This window comes from Heterocephalus glaber, unplaced genomic scaffold (assembly GCF_053883595.1).
Source record: "Heterocephalus glaber isolate CG9 unplaced genomic scaffold, H.glaber_assembly_v1.0 deba00001497, whole genome shotgun sequence".
Classification (NCBI taxonomy): Eukaryota; Metazoa; Chordata; class Mammalia; order Rodentia; family Bathyergidae; genus Heterocephalus; species Heterocephalus glaber.
Window position 1 is genome coordinate 62,276,736 of NW_028258320.1, and position 23,579 is coordinate 62,300,314.

Below are 23,579 nucleotides of genomic sequence, written 5' to 3' on the forward strand. Positions count from 1 at the left end.
CCACATGTGGTCTAGGTAATTCAGTGTCCACTTGAGCATGCTGTTGCTCAATGTCCCGGGGGCCCTCACGGGCCAGGTGCACGGAGGTGGCAGGGGTGGGAGCCTATGTCTGGAATAATATTGGTTACATGCTGCCCTTTCCAAGGTCAGAAATGGCTGCAAGTGACTCAGCCTCAGGAAGGTGCTAGGAGTGAACTATTTACTCAACATTGAGCTCAGTAGCCCTCTCATCCTCCTCAACCCATCTGGTGGCTTGGGTGACATGTCTGGGGAGAACTGAGCAGGGTCAAGAGTTCAGATCATGATCTCAATGGGGCCATGGGCTTTGGAAAATATGGGGCACTGTGCATGAGCTCAGCCACCTCACAAACATCCCTGTCCCAGCTGAGCCTGAGATGCCAGACAACGGAAGTGGCCACACTGCCTCCTGAGTGTGATGGCTGCTTGTCAAGATTTGCTGTTTACCATGCAGGCTCTGTAGACTGAGGGCTGGGACTTGCTTCAGGGCACTGGAAAAATGAACGGGATAAATGGCATCTCTCCATTCTTCCAGGGACTAAAATGGCTTGTGATGATGTGGCAGGTGGGGATATTGACAATGTGCTCTTAGGCTGGGAGCTTCTTCTCCCAAGTCAGGGCCCATGATGGAGAAAGGAGGAAGGAAAAGGGGGAATTCTATAAGCTTCTCATGCACATACGGGCCTCCTAGAGCAAGCCACACGCAGGGTTTTTGGCTTGATAGTTGGAACATGCAAATCTCCAATCTGACTGTAGAAGAATCAAACAGGACTGGAGCCCACTTCTTCTGTTTTCTGTCATGTGACCTTGGGCCAGCCTTCTGAACTCAGGCTTTCTTCCTTAAGGGAGCGATGACTGGGCACAGTAGAAGGATGACTGTGCCTTGCACTGAGTGTGCTCTTGGCTGACATTTGCTCTCTTGTTTGCTCTGCAGGTCTGATCCTCAGTCCAGCTCTCCTGGAACTTCTCTTTGGTAAAATTTAGGGACCCCATCCTGACATCTTCACCTCTCTGCATGACCACTTCCCACCTTCAGAATGGACTTGGCACTGGAGGCAGGATGAGAGGAAAACATCAGGCAGGGTTACCAGCCCGGGAGCAGGAAGGACTCTGAGCTCTATCCCAGCACCTCAACCTAGAGAATTAGTGGGAGTGGTCCTTTCTTTGGCCACTGCCTGAATAGTCTGCCTCTGACGCCAGATCTCTGGGTTCAGGTGACAGTGTGCATTCATATGTGCCAGACAACCCCAGCAAGTCTGTTTGACACGTGTTTACTTGAGCCAGACACTTTTCTGAGCTACTTCTATAATTATGTCATATAATTCTCACGCCAGCCCCATCAAACAGGATACCCAACATGTAGCTAAAGAAGGTAAGGCAACACAAGATAGATAAATGCAGACGTGCATGTTTTCAGTTTGAAAAGAAGTGAGCTTTTCCTCATTGAAGGAGAGCAGAACTAGGAGGGCCACAGCCTGCAGTTGCCTGCGCTATGTGCCTGTGAATGGCCTAAGAGCTCGTTGTGACCCACAGACAGGAGACGTGGCAGTCAACTGGGCAACAACCAGGGTATTGATCTGCATAAGCCATGATGACAGACCTTTCCACTGTGAGTGAGACTTCACTTACTGCTAAACGTAAACTGGCCCAACTCCTGCCCAAGCAGATAGCACCCCCAAGTGGGAGAAGCAATAATTACAGCATCAGCTACAGGAACAAGGCTTGCAGGTGGAGGCAGGCAGAGCTATGGGCGCTTTGGGGGAACATGCACATGTTGCACGGTACAACTCCAGACCATCAGTGGACTTGCGGCTGACATCTGAAAGTTGCCAGATGTTTGAAGGTAAAAAGTATTACCAGTAATAGTCTTTTACTGTATTATTTGAATTAAATAATTTGTCTGTCAATGTAAAAAATAAATACAAAAAAACAAATGAAATCTTTATTATGTTCTCCAGGAAGTCTCCCACAATCACATGGAATAAATTCCTATAGTGGAGATAAAGAACTACAATCTCTATTAAACCTGTTCCCCCTCACTGTGATATACTGTACCATTGGCCTTAATTCTTCTCTCCCAGCCCCTGTGTCCACATCTTTTATCTTACGGCTGCCAAGTTCCTCTCAACGAAGAGCTGGAGTATATTTTCCATCCCTTGACCTTGTGGTTGGCCCTGTGTTTTTCTGTCACCACCACAATCAGCAGATGCACAGGGTAGCCCACTGTCAGAGGAGGAAAGGAAGGAGAGGGCTCAGGGGGCAGAGCTGAACTGCTCAGTGGTACTGAGCCTACGTCAGCTATACCAGGTGCAGAGTAAGCAGCAGGACTAGGGCCTGCTGGTGCGTGCTGCCCTGTTTCGCATCATCACAAGGAAGAGAGGCAGATTTGTAAAGCTTCTTCTAGAAAGACAATGTCCAGACCAGTTCCCCTACATCTGTTGCCCTGGAGGCAAGGCATTTTGATCAGGGGAGTGTTCTAAGAGACGGAGGGAAGTGTGGGGCTTTGGCTGGCAGAGGACTGGGCTGATACATCCTGAAGTGAAATCACCAGGATCAGTGACTAAAATTGCTGTTCAGGCTACAATGATGATTGCTGTTTATGGAGCACTTAATGTTTGCAAGAAACAATCTGAGCATTTTCAATGTACTATCTGATTTAATCTACAAGATGACTCTTCAAGGGAGGTGTTACTAAAATCATTTCGGGGCCAGGGATTTAGCTCAGTGGTTCCAGCGCCTGCCTTGAAAGCGCAAGGTCTGGAGTTCGATCCCCAGTACCAAAAAAAAAAAAAATCATTTCAGATGAGAAAACTGAGATTCAAAGAGGTTTGGCTACTGTATAAAGGTTGCAGAACTGCCAAGTGGAGGAGCAGGGATTCCAGCCCTGTCTGGTAAGACTGCTTTTAATGGTCCTGATATTCAACATCAACTACCACTGTCCTCAGCCCCTCACCTCAGTGTTCTAGATCACCTTGCCCCTACTCTAAGGCCCAGCTCAGGTTCCAGCTTCTACACCTGGCCTGATGCTAAGGAACTGGGCAATGGAGCATGGCAGGCCAGCAAGTCTGGGAGAGAAGAGTTGGCCACTCACTCAGCAAACATGGAGCAAGCAGCTCTCCCATGCCAGATACTGTCCCAGGGGTGCAGCCCATGCCCAGGTGGACTTGGCCATGAGCTCACAAGATTGATATTGCCAGCCCAGAGGGCAACAACATCATGGCAGGCCCCAAATAGAAAGAAAATGAAGAATTCCTTCTACAACAGGATCTAGCTCTGTGTCCTCCAGGACAGGTAAGAAAGAAAAAATATGGAAAAGTGATGATCTAGCCTGCTGCAAAGGATGCTATGAGATTGAGGAGGACCCTTTGGTTGGGCAAAAATGGGAATTTGTAAGAGGTTTCCAAACATTTAACCACTAAGTTTTGTCAAGAAATCATTTGATCTATGGATGATAAATTTAGAAACGCATGAGGGTCTCAAGTTCCTAATGCAAAAGAAAAATTAGGAAAAAAATGGTTACATTCTCTTTGCTCTTTGGTCACTACCCACAGACATTCTCAGAAGAAGTGCTCTCTTTTTGACTCCTCCTATGCCTAAGGATGGTCCCAGAGGGAGGCTTCCTGGCCGACTTGGGAGTTACAGCCCCTCTGTCCAATTGGAGTGGCCCAACCATCAGACTGCCTCCCTCCCAGGAACATGGCTCACCTGGTGCGCGAACACACCTGCCACAGTCTCTGGAGTCTCCTTACCTGTCTGGATGTTTCAGAGTGCCATGGAGGTCTATGCTCAAAGCCTTGCACATCTGGGAAAGTGCCAGGAGGTCCCCCGAGAAAGGCTTTTTGGGGAAACGCCATCGATTGGTTGAGCCAACAATCTGGCACTCCAGCCAAGTCTTGGGCTGTTCAGTATTCAAAGGAAGAGAGAAAATCTTTTAACTTCACATAGATGTCAGATTTTCAAATCATACAACAGAAAGAAAATCAAGCCAAGCTTTAAATTGCTGGTTAACTTTTAAACGTGGCTAATATTTCTCATGGGCATCTCCTCCAGATAAGGATGCTGCATTTCATACACTAGGGATCTCAAGCTACAAAGTCATTTAGAATTTAGAATCTGGAACAGGAAGTGCATGAGGAAAAAGTTCAAAGAGAAAAATTGCATCTTTGCAGGTAGCTCCAAAGAGTCCACAAGCCATGTTATTCCTCAAGTACTGTTCTTTAAGGACTCCTCATGTCATTCAGAGATGCTACATTTCAGATATTTTGGGCAGGGGCTTTTGCTGGTAAGATGCACAAAACATACAATTCACCAATTTATTCATATGATACTGTACTAGTTAATAGTGGTGTTTAGCTTATTTATAATGTTATGCAACCATCACCATCATCTAGTTCCAGAACATTTTTGTTATTCCAAACAGAAACCCTGTATCCATTAAGCTGTTGCTCCCCATTCTCCTCTCCCCCGTTCTTGGAAACCACTAATGTGTTTCCTGACTACAGATCTGCCTATTCTGGATATTGTATATATGCTCAACTACATAATATGCGGTCTCTTGTGTCTGGCTTCTTTCACTTCGCAAAATGCTTTCCAGGTTCATCCATATATCAGTATTTCATTCCTTTTTAAAACAGAATAATTTACTTTGTGCAGACATATCACCTTTTGTCTATTTATTAGTTGATACACTTGAGTTGTGTCTGCCTTCCAGCTATTGTAAATGGTGCTACTATGAATATTTGCTACTGTGAACATCACTGGGAAGGGAACTTTACTTAGAAATTTTCTTGAGGCCTCAAGAGAACTTAAGCAATTTTGATAAGGAAGCAGAAGAATACTCAGCATGGATATAAATCCCAGACTGATAAGTCCTAGAAATCTAGCAAGAAAAAAAATCACCACAAGAGATCCACAGGAATGAGTGCAATTAATTTTAATTGGGCATCAACAGAGTGGTAGAGCGACCATGGGCAATGAAACAGAGGATCTGAGCTCAAATCTTGTTCTTGTAATTTAACTACTTGGGCAACTTTGGGCAAGTCAGGTAACCTTCTGAGCCTCCCAGTCTTTGTGTAAAATGGGAATTCTGGTAAAGATAATGATGGCGATGATTATGACTATGATGGTGATGGTTGTTACGGTGATGGTGATGTTGGTGGTGATGATGTTGATACTGATGATGGTGGTGATGGCACCATTTTGGTTTGAGTTATTAAAAAGATATAATAAAATTGGGGGGATTCCTCAGTCTAATGCCTACAATATGAGGGGTAATTGAAAACTGGAATGGGAGTCTAGATGTAGTCCTACTGGAGGGTGAGGCAGTGGGGCTGCCCTCCAATTCCTGCATGCACTTCCTGGACATGCTCTTTCTGGCAGAGTCAGCCAGTGAAGCTCGAAGCCCTCAATAGCACAGGCCTAGTCCCTTGTGGAAACTTAGCCATCGAACTGTGACCCAAAGCTCCTCCTCTCCATTGCCTGCCTTCCTGTAAAGCTGACAACTTACTGCATTCAACATTTTCATGAATGATAGTGGAAATTACACAGTGGGGAAAAGATCATCACCTGGAAGACAAAAGAGTGAAAGTTGAAATTTTTAATTAATTTCTGAAAAGTTTCTTCAAAATATTATGAAGAAGACTGGTCTAAACATCTACATTTTTAATTAGGTTCAAACAACAAGGTGTACACCAGGGCCATTCTGGACTCAGTGGACTTGTGGTCACCTTCTCATGGAAGACCTGGAAAGACCAACAGAAGGATTCTCTAGCTCTTTCTGAACAGATCTAGGGCAATTTTACTGCACGCAATAGAAACCAATCTGAGTGATAATATGCCAAAATATATTATGAACATGGGGGGAGGCTGGGATTGATGGAGGATGCTGATGGGAAGAGGGTGATATCAAAATCCCAGGGAGAACTGGAGAACTCTCTTTGGGGGAGGACAGGAGGTCACTGCTGGGATCTAGTGCAAGCACCAGCTTTACCATCCACTGCCACTGGGATGAACCAGCTCCCCTATATTCAGTCTTTGTGTGGTTTGCATAGGCCAAACCCTTAACAAGTGAGCCTCACTGGCCTAGCATAGCAGACATCAAATTAACTCTCCCAGCAAGACTTAGTTTAGCCAGGAATACAGCTCAGGGGTGCTGTGTCTGACTGGCAAGTGCAAGGTCCTGAATTCAATCCCCGGTACCAAAAAAAAAAAGACTTAGTTCAATGGGGGCTGGGTGGATCCCCGGAGTAGCACTGAGAGAGGGGAAAAAGGACGAAAGAGTGAGCAGGAAAAACCAGCAGAAGTCCATGGCACTTGTTGGACAAGAATCTCAAGTGCCCCTGTGTCTTGCTCCTGAATAGTGCCTCACCTACACGACAGCCACAGCAGGGGAGGCGGTTCATTCACCAAGTGTTTTCTGTGCAGGTGCCACATGCAGAGAAGGGTTACTTCCTTCTGCGGTATGGTAGTAAGCAAAATGGACATGATCCCTGTCTTATGGAATTTTAATTTTGCCTGGGCAGATAAGAGTTTCTTAAATTTCAAAAGTAATTTATATGGGCTCATTACAAGTGAACCAATACAAAGAAAGGTAAAGAAAAAACTGAAAATATTTACGTAATATTTCATACTGTGGAAGCATCATTATTTATTATACTTATCCATAGTCATTCAGGTTGTTTCCTGTGTTTTATTCTTATAGACAACAACCAATACACACACACACACACACACACACACACACATTATTAAGGCAGTTTGGATATTGTGTATGTGTGTTACCTATGTCTGTATCTAATACTTCTCTCTCTATACGCGTGAGCATGTGTCTTTGCATTTTATTGCTTTTATTCTTCAAAGTGGGATTATGTCAGAAATACAAATATTTAGTTCAAATAGATAATGCTACCTCACTTTCCCAAAAGTGGGAGCAGTTTGCATTCGCAGTGCTGATTTTTTTTTCCAGTGCTGGGGATCAAACCCATGGCCTTGCACATTAGGCCAACATTACCATTGAGCTACATCCCCAGCCCCAGCCCCAGCAGCAGCTTTTAAGTGCTTGTCCCATACCACACCCAGTACTGGGCATTACCATTACATGTATTTTTGCCAATCTGGTGAGTGATAGAAGGTTTCAGATTGTTATTTTAATTTAACCTCCATGGCCACCAGTAAGGTTGAACATTCTTTTATATATTTTTTGCCTTTTAATTTTTTTCTGCAAGATACCAAATCAGGAACTTTTCCTTCTTCTGCTGGGCAGCTGCAGTTTCCTCAGCAATTCTCAGGAGCCCTCTATCTACAGTTCTAGGCACACTAAGCTGATGTCTGTTATAGGTGCTATGAATATTCTCCCCAGTGTAACATTTTTTCATATTGTTTCTATTGTACAAATTATTTGAGTATGGAAGTATGTCACGTGTACTTATTTGACCATCTCTAATTTTAAAACTTGCATATCAAATCAATCTGGGCAGTGAAGCACATGCTTAGCATACACAAAGCTCTGGGTTCCACCCCTACTTCCTTCGTGGTTGGATTTCCACCTTGGATGAGGAGGGTTCTCCCACCCCCAGGGAACACGCAGCTGCTTCTCTGATCCCTTTTCCACTTAGGAATTGGAATGGCCTTCAACTCCCCAAGCTTCAACTTCCCCTTCCTCAGCTTCCCATTGCCTTTGCCATAAACTCTCAAGACCTCAGTGTGACTCAGGAATCTGAGACGAGGAAGGAGTGCTCTGTGCTAAGGCAGACCCGTAAGCACAGAAAGAAGTCCTCCCAGCCCCAGCCAGGACTCCCTCATGTCCTCGTGATTCATCTCAGTAGAGAGAAGGAAGCTGGGGTTCATCCTGAGCTACACCTGGCTTCCTTTGTCTTGATACCCAAGAGCTCCACTAGCTGAACTTGCATCCAGGGTATCTGATGCCGGGAAATGTATTTGCTCTTTCTTCACCCCAGCAGGGAGTGAGTATTGAGAGTCAGCTCCTAAGCCCCTCTGAGTGGACAGGAGGTGCTTGTGATGGTTTCTCGCTCCCAGACCTCTTCACTCCCTGACCAGGAGTCCTGAGCCTCCTCGCTGCCAGCCAACCTGAAGGAAGCAAGTTCAAGCAGCACTTGACACTAGGCGGCCCTCTTGGTCTTGATAGCAGATGAAAAGAACCAGTTCTATCTGGAGTTCCGACGCCCTCTTGCCCACCATGGAAGTGTCCACACGCAAAGTGTGTGGAATGGAAGAACATTCATTCCACCGGTCTCTGAATTTCAGCAGAATTGGAGGCTGGTCACTTCTGAGCCCGAATCCCGAAAGCTCTCAGAACATCTGGAGCTTACCTTTTTTTCCTTATGGTCCAAGGTGCTTCAGTGGGGCTCTTATCTGTGGTTTCCTAGGGTTGTTGTGGGCACCATGGAAATGGCAGGGAAGGTTCCAAGCACTTCCTGTTTCGGGTTCTGGTTTCAGCACAGTCTGCAGGCTGTGTTGAAGGCTAGAGGCTCCCCTTGAGGGTAAGCGCAGGCCAGCCTGTGAGCCATAGATTCTCACAAAGACCAACAAGGTGCCACACACTTCCTCCCCACCTCCCTCCACAGAGAAAGTGCCATTCCTATTGCCCAGAGTGCCATGTGCCCTTTCAGCACCTGGGCCACCTGGAAGCGTCTCTACAAGGGCCTTCATGAGGATCAACCCTCTAAACCTCACACCTCAGCTGTGAGACTAGACTGGAAGGTTCTCAGATCCCTCCCAGCTCTGGCATTCAAAGGTGTTCTCCTTCGAGCTTTCCAGAAATGTTTTGTTTTTTTTAATTTTGAATAAGAATCAAGTTTTACATCATTAAAGGCTATGGCCTAGTGAGTTACTTAGTTAGCGGGTAATTTTTAACCTGCTGTCTCTGGGAAATAAAAACTGAATGACAAAGACAAGAAGAGGCTCCATGCCAGGAGTAAGGGTGGAACCGTGTAGTGTCCTCAGCAACTTTTTCTGCAAAACCTTTGCCCCAAACTCAAGGATGGGGAGGTGGTGGTCACATCAGTCATGTCCACCAGGAATCCTGGTTCATCAGAAGCCTGGACCACTGCCCTGGGGCTTGTAGAGAGCCTGAGTCATAGTAACAGGAACGTGAAATCGGGCAGCTCATGGGTCCCCAGGACCAGCTTTCATGGGCTTCCTTGTAGTCTCTCTCAAGCCATGTAAATTGTAAAGTAGGGCTGGAAGGTGGCTTCTCCATCTACCTGTGATCGTGTTCTGGAAAATACAAAACACTGTATAAATGTATTCAGAGGTTTGTAAGATACCTCTGAATTTTCCTCCTTCCTCAGTCCTCAAATCCTCTTCTCCTGCCCTCCCTGATGCCCACATTCTCTGTGCAGAGCAGTTGGCTACTGCAGAAGGGTTTTGGGAATGACTTACCGTCTCCGCATTCCAAAAGCCTGAAGGTCAAAGATGGCCCTGATGAAGTGCTCAACATTATGTCTCGAGAGATGGTAATTGGGTGCACAACTTCACCACTCTGCTTTTGCACGTGGGTGAGCTTCGCGTGTGCACAGGCCCATCTGTGCACGTGGGTGTAGGTCTGTGTCTATGGTGTCATGGTCTGGTGTTTGTACCCAACTGCGGTACGGTTGTCTTTGAGTACATTTGTGTGTGCTTGTGCGTTAGGAGAAACTCTGATGCTCAGTAGCCCCCAAGGGTGTATTTTGATTCAGAGCAATGTCTCCAGTTAGTTACACACTGGATTTGGGGATTAGGAATGAAATGGGAGGAAGTTCATTACAGTGACCCCAGTGGCTGCCGCTCAGCTGGAGAGCAGCTGATGCTCAGCATTTTGTGCTTACTAGAAGCAGCAGCAATGGGTGCCACAATCAGATTTGAGGACAGGTCCAAAGGAAGCCAGTCACTCACTCACTTCTCAGCTTAGCACCTCTGGAGAGGTCAGCAGAGGTTGGGAGGGATGTGCTGGGGGAGAACTGGAAGGAGAAGAAGGGACAGAGACACAGGCTTTGCTTTATGGAAGGGGATTAGCCCCAGTTCAGGGCCTGTCCATCCTCCCCTGACGCTTGGGTGCAGCACGAGGAAGCAGGCCTCCGACAACTGCTGCAGGGGTCACAGAAGCTGCAGAGCCTAGAGGCAGAGCCTGTCCTCCTGAGCCAGGCTCTGCGTCCTCTCTCACATGTGAAAAGTATTGTTGGATCATTTTTTCTTTAAAAAATACAACACATTTATAGGCACAAATTCAGAGACAAAATATTTTGACAACAAAAATAATTTGAGTTCTAAGACCAAAGTTAATTATAATTAATAGTAAATCAATATTTTGTACACACACATATATTTAAATGAGTTCTTATTCATTTTTTTCACCTGGTTGTTCACTTAACGTTGCATTGCATATTTTCTCCCACATTTGTGAGTGATACTTAATGGGGCACTGTGCTTTGTGATGCACAGACAGATGGCGGTCAGCCAGCCTTGTGTTAGGCATCACTGGCTCGAGGTGCAGGCCCTGCAGCCAGGCCGCATTCAGCAGGAGGGACAGAAGCTCACAGCCAGCCACGCAGGTGTACACACTCATCTCGAGTCTCTGGCTTCCTCAAACATCATGGTGCACTCCACTCCCCTTACTGAGTCTGGGCTGTTGATTCTCCTCCATCCAGTGCCAAGACCAGTGTGAGTGTGTGTGAGTGTGAGTGTGTGTGTGTGTGTGTGTGTGTATGTACGTATCTCAGCAGAAGTCTATACACAAGAAGATACATCTGCTCTCTATGCTTCTTTCCATTCCCTTCCCAAAATCTCTCAACTAATTGTCCCTGGGACATTGAGCCTCATGTAAGATTTCAATTAAGAAGTCTGAAATACATTCTTTACTTGGGGCCCTCTTGACATCCCAGCTCCCCTCTGGGTGCCACTTGTGGAGCAACCTGCTGAGAACAGGGTCTTAGGCTCCCTCTAGTGGCCATGATGGGGAAGCAACCCAGGTGTCAGTCCCCACTGTCTCTCAAGCAGAAACCCTGGCCTTGACAGACAGAATCCATCATTTTCTTCAGTGTGTGAGCTCAGGGATCCAGAGCCTGCAGCCCATACTCAGAGTCCTCAGCACATACATACCTCATTGAGCTCTCAGGAGCTGAGGTAGAAGCCAAAGTCAAAGATAACAAATATACATAAATAGGAATGGCTCTAGCTTGTTTTCCTGAAAGCTCTTAGCTGGTAGTGCTCAGGCTGTGATGGATGTACAGTGGCCCAGCCCTCCAGGCCCCAGCTAGGGGAGGGAAGGAGAAGGGTGGAATGCACATCCAGCATTCCAGCTTGGGGAAGATTCCCAAGGGACTGCTTCCTGTCTCACCTGGCTTGGAGCACTGGTACGAAATTGGCATGCTTTGGCTCCCCAGAGCTCCCTTGGCAGAAAAGAAGAGCTCAGCCTCTTGTTGCAGCACCAGAGCAGCTGCAGCACTACACACAGACAACAGGGAACAGGAGATCACAAGCTCCTGAAGAGGACCTGGGAACCCTTTCTAATTGGGAAATTATATGTTCACACCCAGAGAAGACACATCCCCAGAAAAGGTTTGGGAGGCCCCCAAAATCATTAGCCAGCCCCACTGGTAAAGGTTTCTATGTATAAAGCCAGAGAGAGGTTCTACATAAAGGCTGGGAGAGGTGGCTGTTTGGATAAACAAATACCAACAAAGAAAAATAAGAAGCCACATGAAGAAAAAAAGGAAACATAGCCTAGTCTGATGAATAAATAAACCTCCAAAAACTGACCATAAAGAAAGGGGATTGATGAGTTAGTTAACTGACAAGGAATTAAAAATAATCCTCAGTGTGCTATAAGAGAACACAGACAACTAAACAAAATCAGAAAAATGCTACATGAATAAAACAAAAATATCAGCGAAGAGAGAAACTAAAAAAGAACCAAGAAGAAATTATAGGACTGAAGAATATAATAAATCTATCAAAAATTCATTAGAGGAATTCAACAGCATTTTTGATCAAGCAGAAGAATCAGTGAACTGGAAGACAAGTCACTTGAAACTATCCAAAAGAACAAAAAGAAAAAACAGTGAAGAAAGCCTGAGGGACTTGTGTGTACCTTGAGCAGACCAACACACATATTATGGGTGATTCAGAAGGAGAGAAGGCAGTGTGCCAAACAGGAGGAAGGAAATGGGTAGGTATCCCGAGGCTTAAGGGAAGAGAGAAGAGGCGTGTTGCTCTGTGGATATAGGATTTCAGTTATGAGAAAACTGTAGATATGGTTGCACAACAATTTGCATATAACTAATAATACTGTATCGTACACTTACGAATAGTTACAATGGTGTCTTAGTCACTTTCTTCCTTGTTGTATCTGATACTGCAACTTATAGGAGGAAAGGTTCACTTTGGCTCACAGTTTCAAGTTGCAGTCCCTGTTTGCCAAGCTTAAACACAGAAACAGCATGGTAGAAGGGTCTGGGCAGAGGAAAGCTGATCACATGGTGGGGGATAGGAAGCAGAGAGCGGAAAGTGAGGAGCCAGCCAGGATGGGAGGTAAACACTTCCGGGGTCACACACACCCCGCACTGACCTTCTTCCTCTGCCCCTTCCAACCAGGCCTCTCCTCCCAGCAGCACTCTCAGCCATAAGCTCGAGATGCAAATGACCTCCAAACACCCTGCCTATGAACACCTGAGGTCTTTGGGACACATCTCTATCTAAACCACAACAGATGACAAATTTTGATACTTTTTTACTATGATAATAAGAGTATGACAATATTAGAAGATGCAGAAATTGTTAGGGTTCATACTTCAGAAAAGAAAAAGAAACTTCAGAATCTTACCAGGGCCAAGGGTTAAGTGAAAGGAACAACTGCCAATAAAGCAGGCAGTTTTTGCTGTTTCTGATATCTCTTCTGTTGTTTTGTTCTTTAGTTTTTTGAGACAGGATCTTGCTACATAGTCCAGGTCAGTCTTGAACTCACCATGTAGCCCAGGCTGGCCTCAAACTCGCAAGCCTCCTGCCTCAGCCTTCCAAGTACTAGGTTACAGGCTTCTTTTTTCTATTATTATTATTTATTAAGTTTACTGGTACATTTTAGATATACATAACAATCACATTCATCATAGCGAATTTGTACCTTTACATGATGTAGCTTCTTTTTTTATCCCATACTCTCCCTTCAACCCCTCTTCAGCTCCTTATTTACAAAAGCTTTGTTTCCATTTTTTCTTCTCATTTTTTTCTTTTCCCTTCCTTCCTTTCTTCTGCCCCCCACTTATTTCCTCTGCCTATTTGAACATTTTCTATTTCACAATATCTATTATACATTTTGGTTCTCATTTAGACTTTCAGTTTCTCACACCAGAGAAACTATGCCGTTTAAACATATGTGTCCGATTTATTTCATATTTAAGAGTATGGGCTCAAGGTCCATTCATTTAGCTATAAATGTCTCAAGTTTAATCTTTCTTTATGCCAGAGTAGTACTCCATTGTATTAAAAAAAAACCAACCCACATCTTTATCCATTCATCAGTTGATGGGCACTTGGGCTGTTTCCAAGATGTAGCTATTAAAAACTGTGCTGCTATAAACATGGGTGTGCATATATTGCTGTGGTATGATTTTTTTAAATGGAGAACAAATTTTATTTTAAAAATAGATCTCAGTAACAATGAAATACCAAAAGCTGGTCGTTATAATAGAAAAACAAAAGGTAAGAGGAGTTTGCTTTACTTTTTTTCTGAAAGTACAGAATTAACTACCATAATATACTGCCAACTCTCACTTGTTTTATTGGAATTTTTCCTTTTATGGATTATCCAAGGATATTTAAAAATCAGTGGCTTCTGCATGATATTTAGACATATATTTGGATTGTTTCTATCTTCAAGTTAATACATTCTCAAGAAATACAAACAAAATTGGGCACTTGCTTACTTAAGCATAAGCATAATTAGGAAGATTATGCTTAGGAAATGTACCCAAAGGAATACATAGTTTTGCATTATTGTTTCTGTAGATTAAAAAAACTTGTATTCAAAGTACTAGTATTTGAAAGTAACAAGTTATACTACTTATATACAGAGAAAAGACATAACTATATTATTCCCAACCCAAAAAAGAAGAGGAAACTTCCAAGGCAATGACAATGGTAATTTAAAAGTGGTTTTCTAGGTGCAAAGTGCTCAAGAAGCAAGTATTCAAGAAAAACTTCAGGCTGGTGGTACGATGCTTTTAATTCTTTCAGGAAGATAACAAGAAGGGGAATAGCTGGGTCAAATGGAAACTCGTTTTAGTTTTTTGAAATCTCCACACTGATTTCCACAGTGGTTGGACCAGTCCATACTCCCACCAAAAGTGAAGAAGGGTTTCTTCTTCTCCACAGCCTTCCAGAATTTGCTATTCATTGATTTCTTGATGATAGCCATTCTTTCTGGAGATGGAATCCCAACATTGTTTTAATTTGCATCTCTCAGATGATCAGTGATGTTGAATATTTTTTCATATATTTATTTGCTGTTTCTACTTCATCTGAGAAGTGTCTAATTCATTTCAGATGCCCATTTTTGGACTGAGTCTTTAAATTTGAGGAGTCTGATTTTTTTCCAGTACCAGGAATCAAACTCAGGACCTTGTGGTCTTGAGGCAGGTGCAGCACCACTGAGCTAAATCCTCAGCCCAGGTCTGATGTTTTTGAGTTCATTATATATTCTAGATAGTAGTCCTTTGTCTGAGGAATATCTAGCAAAAAAAATTTTCCCACACTGAGTTGTCTCTTCACTGTGTTGGTGGTGTCTCTTGCTGTGCAAAGGCTTTTTAATAAGATGAGATCCCAGTTGTTGATTCTTTGTGATATTTCCTGTACGACTGAGGTTTATTCATAAAGTCTTCACCTACACCAATGTCTTCAAGAGTTCTACCTAACCTATCTTCTGGCAGATTTAGCATTTCTGTTTTAATGTTTAGACCTTTGATCTATTTCAATTTTAGCTTGGTGCATGGTAAGAGATATAGGTCTAGTTTTCATCTTTGGCAGGTGGAAAGCCAGTTTTTCCAGCACCATTTATTAAAGAGGCTATCTTTCCTCCAGTGAGGGTGTCTGGCTCCTTTGTCAAAGATGAGATGGCTGAGTGTGTCTGGAGTTGTTTCTGCATCTTCTAATCTGTTCCACTGGTCCTCAGGTCTGTTTTTTTGCCAAGGTTATTGGCTTGTTAACACCTGGCTATTTAAGATCTGATGATGGAGGGCTGGGGATTTAGCTCAGTGGTACCACCACCTCCCTCACAAGCTCAAGGTTCTGAGTTCAATCCCCGGTACAAAAAAAGAAAGATCTGATGATGGCTGCAGTGGCTGCTCCTTGTCTCTGCTTTGGGCCCCTCAGATCTCACACCCAAGGGGTAGAGCCCCAAACTTTAATGGAAAAGAAATCATACATGATCCCACCCCTAACCTGCTCATATGGATAGGACACATCTCTTACCAGTACCATCAGTGATCACCTCCCTTTTGTGTCCCCCCCACACATTCCCTTCCACTCTCTGTCCTCACAAAGTTTTAATCTCAATTGCCATTGACTTGATAGCCCATGGAAGTGCTAAGTCAAAGATTTCAGCTGTCTTGGCAAACTGAGGTTCCTAAAGGATGCAGAGAATCTCAAAGCTGCTGGGGATCTCTGGATGGGGCTCAGGTGCCTCATCCTCTTGCTCTTTCCACTGATCAGCAAAACAAAATGACATAAATAGTCCTTGGGAGCCACCTCAAGAGTGAGCAAGAGTACATGTGTGACAGGAAGAGTAGAAGGAAAAGTGGCTGATCTCAACCCACATGGATCTGGAGGCCAGGTCTTCCTCCCAACAGCATTATGGGAAAGTAGAGACATGAGCACTTGGGCCCAGAGAGGTTAAGTGACTTACCCAGATCACACAGGCAGAGGTGGCAGAGCTGAGATCTTAGAGACTAGCTTCTCACCAGGGGCAGTTGCTGGCAGTGGGCTTTCCTTCCCACTTCCTGCCAAATCACCTTGGGAAGTGAAGGAAGAGGACCGTGGTTATCTCTGGCCTAACCTCTTGTCCAGAGGGGCACAACTTGTACCTCTGGTTGACCTTGACATGGGCTTTAAGGGCGTCCAAGGTGAGTCACATGAATGGAAATATAGTACTCAGTAGGCACAGTGAAGCATGCTGAACAAAGTTGGAGGACAGAGCTGCATTACTGGCTGTGCTGGGGTAGTGAGGTCGCTCAAGAAAAAAGTGAGCTGACAGGCAGAGGAGCTTAGGGGATGATTCACATACCTCAACGGGAATACATCACTGAGGGAGAGAGAGGCTATCTAGGGGAATAGCATTTGGCATTGGGCTTCCCAAATTTAAAAATGTGTGCCTATCTGGGTCAGGAGTGTGGCTCAGGAATAGAGCACTTGCATGGCACGCAAGAAACCCTGGTTTCCATCTGCAGCACCAAGGAAAGTACAGCTCTTTGAGGTGTGAGCTGGGCCATCGGGGGGAAAATGTCCACATCCTTTGAGAAGAACAAGACAGTATCTGAAATCCAGGAGCTGGTGGGGAATTCACAGCCAGGCCTTGACCATAAGCACTGTCAGAACACGAGCATAGGGCAGAGCACTAGGACTGTGGTGGATCAAGCAAAACAAGACCACACCACGAGCATCATGCACATTATGGAAAACACAGAAAGGGCCAAGCACCTCTCAATCTTGGCTCCTTGACCCCTGCAGCTTTACCTTGCTAAGTGTGGATCTAATAGCTCAGTGAGAGACCAGTGTTAGAACTGTCCCTGTCCCTCACCAACAGCATCCAATACACGCAAAGTATTAACCCCTCCCCCGAACCACCTACTCCAGGTCCAAATCCTGTGTGATGCCTTCCCAAGACCCTCTTCCTGCATATGGCTTCCTTCAGGGCTCCCCCTGGCATATGTCCTGCCTCACTGCAAGTAGTAAACTCAACATGCGATGAAGCCAATGTTCCCAGCGGTGTTGGGCTAGAGCAGCAATACCTATAGGCCAGGTGAGCCACTCCTAGGATTAGCCAAAGGAGTCTATTCACACATGTACATAAGGGTACTCATGCAGAACGCAGAATGATAACATCATATGGAAAACCATACAACATCCCCCATTCCCAGGGGGATCAGGGGGACTTGGGTACCATGAATGCTACGGAGCCATTTAAAATGAATGGCTGTATTTACCAATACAAAAGTTTGTTGGTTTGCAGCACACTGGGCTCCAGGGACAGCGCCCAGGCAAGTGAGAGTAGACTGGCACTGGGTGACTGTTCCTCCCTGAGAAAAAAATAACTAAACACGGGCTGAAGGAAAAACACAAGATGGATATTGCTGAGCTCAAGGAAAGCCTGATATTTAAAAAAAAAAAGCTGCCAAGGCTGTAAAAAGCTAGGAAGAAGGTGAAGATAAGTTGATTCTAGCAGGGTTTTTTTTTCTTGTCTTAACATCCTGTACATAATTCAATCATTTTAAAGAAAATATTGAACTTGAAGACTATGCATGATTTGCTTTTAAACTTTACAGTCTTTTGGGGGGGTTATGCTTCATGTATCCCTGAGCATGTCTTTAGACAGCTTTCCCTGGTGGTATTGTCAATAGCCATTGCATGGTAGCTTGGGGCTGTAACTGGCATGGAAGTCTACAGCAGCTTCCTGCTGGTGCACAGCAGTTATATATAGGGATGGTCACTTTTTCATCTGTAATTGTTTCTTTCTTTTGGTGGTACTGGGGATTGAACTCAGGACCTTGCACTTGCCAGCCAGGCGGGGCGCCACTGAGCTACATCCCCGGCCCCATCTGTAGTTGTTTCTGATGCAGCTTATATAAACTGTTAACTGAATACCACTATAATTGCAAAAAAATAAAACATGCAGCTATTTTGTTGACATTTGGAATGCTTCTAAGTAAATACAAATAATTTTACCAAAAAAAATTTTTTTAATTGGGCATGGGGGTGCATGGCTGTAATCCCAGCTACTCGGGAGGCTGAGGCAGGAGAAGCGAAAGTTTGAGGCCAGCCTGGGCAACTTAGCAAGACTTTGTTTCAAAATAAAACCTAAGAAAGGGCTGAGGATATAGCTCAGTGGTAGAGTGCCCTGGGCTTGATCCCTAGGACTGCAAATACAACCCCCCCCAATTTACTACATAACACAGTGGTCAGATTACAGGATTAGATGGAAAAAAGTTAACAACACAGGACCCCTGCAGGTGGCTGTGTGGGTCTGCTACTGCAGGACTCCAAATAATCTTGTTTTTCTACACAAATAACACATTTCATATTTCAAGACAAAAAGGTAAAAAAAAAAAAATACATAAAAGCATCAAAAGCTTCTTGGTCTGGAGATTATGACTGGCTCTCTCCCTGCTGTATCAGTCAGTGTTTAGCACAGACACAGATGTAATACAAGATATACAAGTATGTAAGAATTTACAGACTGGCTTACAATGGCCGCCCACAGGCAGGTGCAGAAGAGTGCAGAGGGTCTGTCTGTGCACTGGAGACTGAGGGATCCAGTAGAAGGTCTGGAGCTCACTGGCACAGAGTGTCTGCTGAGAGTCTGGATCAGGAGGCCGATGAGTATGTGATGGACGGCTGAAGAGTCCACCCTGAAGGCTGAGGATCTGTGCCGGAAGCTGGTAAGTCTTCACTGGAAGACAGGAGATGATGTCCAAGTTGAAGGCCAAGACCGGAGCTCCTCCAGGGAAATAGAAGTGAGCCTTCCCTCTTCAGGTCCCCTTACACTATCCACGCGACAAGCCACCCTAGGGTGGGTCTTCCATTGTGGAATTGCTGAGCCAGTTTAGTTCAGCTTCTCTTATTCAAACTGACACATTCATCAACCATCACACCCTCTTACCTACAATTCTGATTGGTTTTTTTAGTAATGGAAATGTTTTATTTGAATAAAAATAAAAGCTTCTACTAGAGCAGTCAAGGGCAGAACCTGGGGCCAGGACAGAGAAGGTTTAGCATGGAGGAGTGAGCAAAGGATGCTGGGAGAGGAGGGAGGCAGTCCCTTGCTCTGGCTCAGCAGCCTGTCAGGTGAGGGTGATGGTGGGGACCAGAGGCCTGCGTGGCTGGAGGAGCCCAAAGTGCAGCAGAAATGAAACACTCTCAGATGCCACGCATGCCCACAGCCACCTCTCTCCTTGGCACCGACTGGGTCACCTGAACTTCATTCACCTTCTAAGTCACAAAAGCGACCCCACCCTACCCCATGCCCCATAACTAAGGCTGCCTAAGGTCTGCCCAGGCAGTGAGGGGTAGCCCTACGTCAGCGAGTAGGCCACAGCCACTGGGCCAGAAAGAGGGATCTGAGCTGAAGGCCATAAGGGCTCAGAGGTCCTCTGTATGATCAGAACCTCTACTACCTACCCACTGGCACCCACGTGTCTCCCAAAAAGAAATGTCCATACTCTAATCCCTGCTACCTGTGACTGTGACCTTATCTGGAAATAGGGTCTCCGCAGATGTAATTGTGGATCTCAAGATGAGATCATCCAAGATTTGGAATGGGCTCTAAGTCCAACAGTGGGTATTCTTATAAGAAAGGAGAGGGAGAATTGAGACAGAAATACAGATAGGAGAAGGCCATGGTGAGACAGGCAGAGACAGAAGGGTGGTATATGCAAGCTGAGGAATGCCAAGGACTGTGGCAACCACTGGAAGCGGAAAGGAAGGTGGCAGATTCTCCTTCTTTGGCTCCAGAAAGAACCAACTTCTCTAAAGCTGTTAAACTGGGATGATTTGTTATGGCAACCCTCGGGGGAAAACAACCACACAAGTACCTTTCTAACTCTCAATGCCCGCATTTACCCACTCTTCTCCATGAGGTCCCTGAGCAAGGTCAGAGCAGGGAAGGCCTAAGTACCTTAATTACTTGCCTCCCCTCCGGAATGGCTCGCCTTTTCCTAATCACTTAGAAGGGAATGCACAACGTCACACACTAAGGGACTGAACTGAAAGAGCAACAGCCCATTACTTCCTTGACCCAACAGAAGGAAACAGATTTTGTCTCCTACAAGCAGACACTTGATAAAAAGAAAACCTAAGCTAATCCAATGCATCCCCTTAATTATTTAAAGTTGTGAGTCAATATTTCTCATTAGCTTCATTTACAAACCCCACCACAATAATGAAGGAAATGTTATTTAAATCAACAGACAAAGAAGTGAGCCCAGATAAATGAGCCAAAAAGCAAAAGTCCAAATCTGATATTCTTTAACAAAAGCAAGAAAAGACTCAACCCTTCCCAGAAAATAAATCACAACCACACTCACTGCCAAGATCCAAAGAAAAAAATTTATTTACAATAGAAGATTTTATTTGAAACATGCGTTCTTTAAAACAAATCAGCAAGTGTGGATCAAGTTTACACTCCTTAAGGCAAGAGTCCCTATGCACGCTGTACATGTTCGTATTAAATCAAAAGCTGCTCACCCTGGGAATTCGTGTACAAAGGGCAAGGCCAAGGTCAGCAATTTGTCTTTTATTAGAGAATCAGACAATCTCCCTGATACAGGAACTCTGAGGTCAACTTGCTATGAATTATACTAGGAAAATGCAAACCAATAGCAAGAAATCCTGATAGTCTCCTTAGTACTGCATACAATCAAATCAAACATTATTTAGAAAGAAAATACAGTAGTGCATACGAAAAGTGAAAACAGAACCTGTCCGTGTAACTCCAGGGACAGCAGTGTGCCAGTGGTCATATTGCACGCAACAGTCAAGTCCAAGCATTTGGTTCAGAGTTAGCTTTTCCCCATTTTGGCAATCAGTTCATCACAAATCTTGGTGAGCTCTTCTATCTCTTTATTCTGAAAGTAGAGACAAGAAAGAAGTTTCTGGTGTTGGAAATCAAGCCAACTGGAAGAGGCACTGGGAACTTTGTAAGGATGAGGTCTGACTTGCCTCTTGGTCCCCCCTAAAGTGGTCTAAAGCAGGGAGAGAAATGACTTGGAACCCCACCACCTGCTCTAGCACACATCTCTAGCTGTCTGAGAAATAAATGAGGCAAGAAATGCAAAGTCCCTAGCAGAGTGACCAGCGCATGGTACAGGGTTCACCAATACAGTGCTTGCCTCTATTTGCCTATGAAGGACAAGCTCTGGGGTAACGACGGTCTGGGGTTTCTGGAGAAACTGCACAAGAAGGGTCAGGTGATTCTACTTGGATAGAAACACTGGCATTATTTGGAAGATGCCCTGTAGATGCTGCCATGGAGACAGGTGTTGTGAAGTAGGCAGAGTAGATGCAAGGTAGCTTCAAAATGTTCCTCATGCCGCACCTCGCGCATCCTTTGAAGACCAGTCAAGGGCAACCAACCATGTTTGCACAGCAGTATTTCCAGCCTGTGTGACAGGACATCCAGTGACATGTCCCCATCATGCAGACATGGCATAGCTCTCAGTGAGCTAGACACCAAGCCCCCAGGCTGACCTGCTTTAATGGCACAAAGGTCCCTAAAGGCTGTCTCCAAGGGGACAGGTCTTTCTGGCATCCTAGGTACATTCTGCAGTCTGCATTTCCTCAAGGTCTCTATGGGAGGTGAGTCATTAGCAAAAACCTGTCCCTGGGGCCGTACTGAGGTTCTTCCCTGGAAACCGCAGGACTTTCTGGAACATGTTCCAGGTCAGAGCCAGGGGGTAGGACTCCTGGTGCCATGCATCATGGAGTCACGCAGTGGGGGAAAGCATAGTCTACTTCAGCTACCCTACTTCCTGTCTAGCATGTACACTCTGTGGTCATGATTCAGAGAGGCACTGCTAGAAGACAAGGCTCCAAATGGGATTGGATCTGACCATGAATCTTAAAGTCACTGTCAGTACCACTGCTGCCTTGCTGGGCTGCTAATGACAACTGCTTATCTTACTAGGTTCTTGCTATGTGCCAGTCACCACGCTAGACATTTTGGGTTCTAATGTCAGTCATTTAAAGGAAGCCACTAATAACCATATTTTTTTCAGTGAGGAAACTGAGGCTCAGAAAGATTAAGCACTTTACTTATGTTCACACAGTCAGTCAGATGTGGCCAGCCTGGAAAATAAACTCAAGTTGACCTGGTGGTTCTATAGCTTCGTTATTATACTTATTAAACAAAATGCCAAGTGACTCATAGAAGAAGCATAAGCAGACCCATTAGATATTGAAGCCTGGAGAATTTCCAAGCTCTATCCTGGCATCATCAGCCACCACCAAGCAAACTACCCCATGAAGGAGCTAAGCTCAACATATCTGGCATATTTGGCAAGGACCAGGCTCTTTCCTTTTAAAATGCAGTTCTGATATTAAATTGCCTGGTGACCATTAGCCTTTTTCATCCTAAGTGGAAAAGGCAGAATGAAAACAGTGATCTGTACCATGCGTTTCCTCGCCATTTGGATTCTGGAGAACTAGGAACATACTGGGGGACACAGTGACAAGCGAGGAACAACTTGGACTTGGGGAAATTCACATCTCAAATGTTTGCAGAGCTGAAGGGAACCTAGAAACTGAGGTGAAGGACAAGCCTTGCCCACAGCCGTATGGATGGCAAAGTGGGGTGAGGAGGCGAGCTTGTTAATTCCCAGGGCTCTATCTCTGATATCATCTAAGTAAGGTGAGACTTAGTCTTTGACCAGAGCAGAGGTTACTGCTATTTGGCCAAGATGCTTCTCTAGGCCATGCTGGAACCTCCGGGTGTTTCTTCGGTAGCAGGAACCACCTGGGAGACAGGCTGATCCTCATTTGCCTACCAATGCCAAGTGCTCATCGATGCCTACATGTATAAAATGCACTGCTACCCGAGGCTGCTGAGTGCTGATGACCAGGGCAATGCTAAGGCTCAGCAATAAACTGGTAAACTGGTGTGCAGAAACCTTTTTTTTTTTTTTTTCTGGTACCAGGGATCGAACTCAGGCCCTTGCACTTGCAAAGCAGGCAGCGGGACCACTGAGCTAAATCCCCAGCCCTTAGAAATAAACTGGAAGGAGGCTACATGTCTAGAAACCTCCCCCATTCAAGAAACACACCAGGACAGGGCCTGGCCCCCACACAGACTCAGCCTCTCTGGCGCAGCACTCTTAGAGCACCCCTGGGCTGACGGAGCTCCTCATCTGGATGCCTGGGGAGGGGATATACATAGTGGGCTGGGTATCACATGGAAATCAGGAAACCTGGGGACAAGCTAAGTGACCTCAGGAGTTTGCCTCCTGCCCATGGAACAAGAGGACATCTGACACTACACATTCTCTGGGTCAGCCGGTTGTCTCTACCCCATCCTCTCACTAACAGGCACCTTGGATGCAGAGGTTCAAATCAAGTGCTATGCCTGGCAAATCAGAGGTGCTTAACAAATACTGTACAAAAGAATGAATATTGAAGAGGAATGAAAAAAAGGAAGTAAATAACCAGAGAATTTCAGAAAAGGAAGAAAGGAAGCCCACCTCAGGGCTGGTGTTAAGCTGGACCTTCCAGAGGGAGATACAGGTATGCTTATGAAGAATGAACTTGTCCAAAAGTGCCACCATTGTGCTGGCTCTGGCTCTTAGCTCCGCCTCCTTTGATCTGCTAGC

The 23,579-nt window shown here is 45.2% G+C and overlaps 2 protein-coding genes across 33 annotated transcripts in view; both read right to left on the bottom strand.

Annotated features, from left to right (window-relative positions):
- Btbd16 (BTB domain containing 16) overlaps positions 1-5,518 on the bottom strand; it is a 64,328-nt gene extending 58,810 nt beyond the window's left edge. The window contains exon 1 of the mRNA XM_021253319.2: positions 3,768-5,518. The gene's annotated coding sequence lies outside the window, so the exon portion shown is untranslated. The remainder of the gene's footprint in view (positions 1-3,767) is intronic.
- Positions 5,519-5,524: 6 nt separating this feature from the next.
- Positions 5,525-23,579, bottom strand: part of Tacc2 (transforming acidic coiled-coil containing protein 2) — a 228,737-nt gene continuing 210,682 nt past the window's right edge. For 31 of the 32 annotated variants that reach the window (XM_087185641.1, XM_087185639.1, XM_087185629.1 and 28 more), the window contains one exon: positions 20,307-20,843. In XM_087185641.1, the coding sequence (XP_087041767.1) occupies positions 20,778-20,843 (66 nt within the window). In that variant the 3' untranslated portion in view covers positions 20,307-20,777. Of the gene's footprint in view, positions 5,584-15,910; positions 16,017-18,466; positions 18,671-20,306; positions 20,844-23,579 lie in introns of those variants that run through there. The other variant, XR_015440579.1, reaches the window with a different exon arrangement.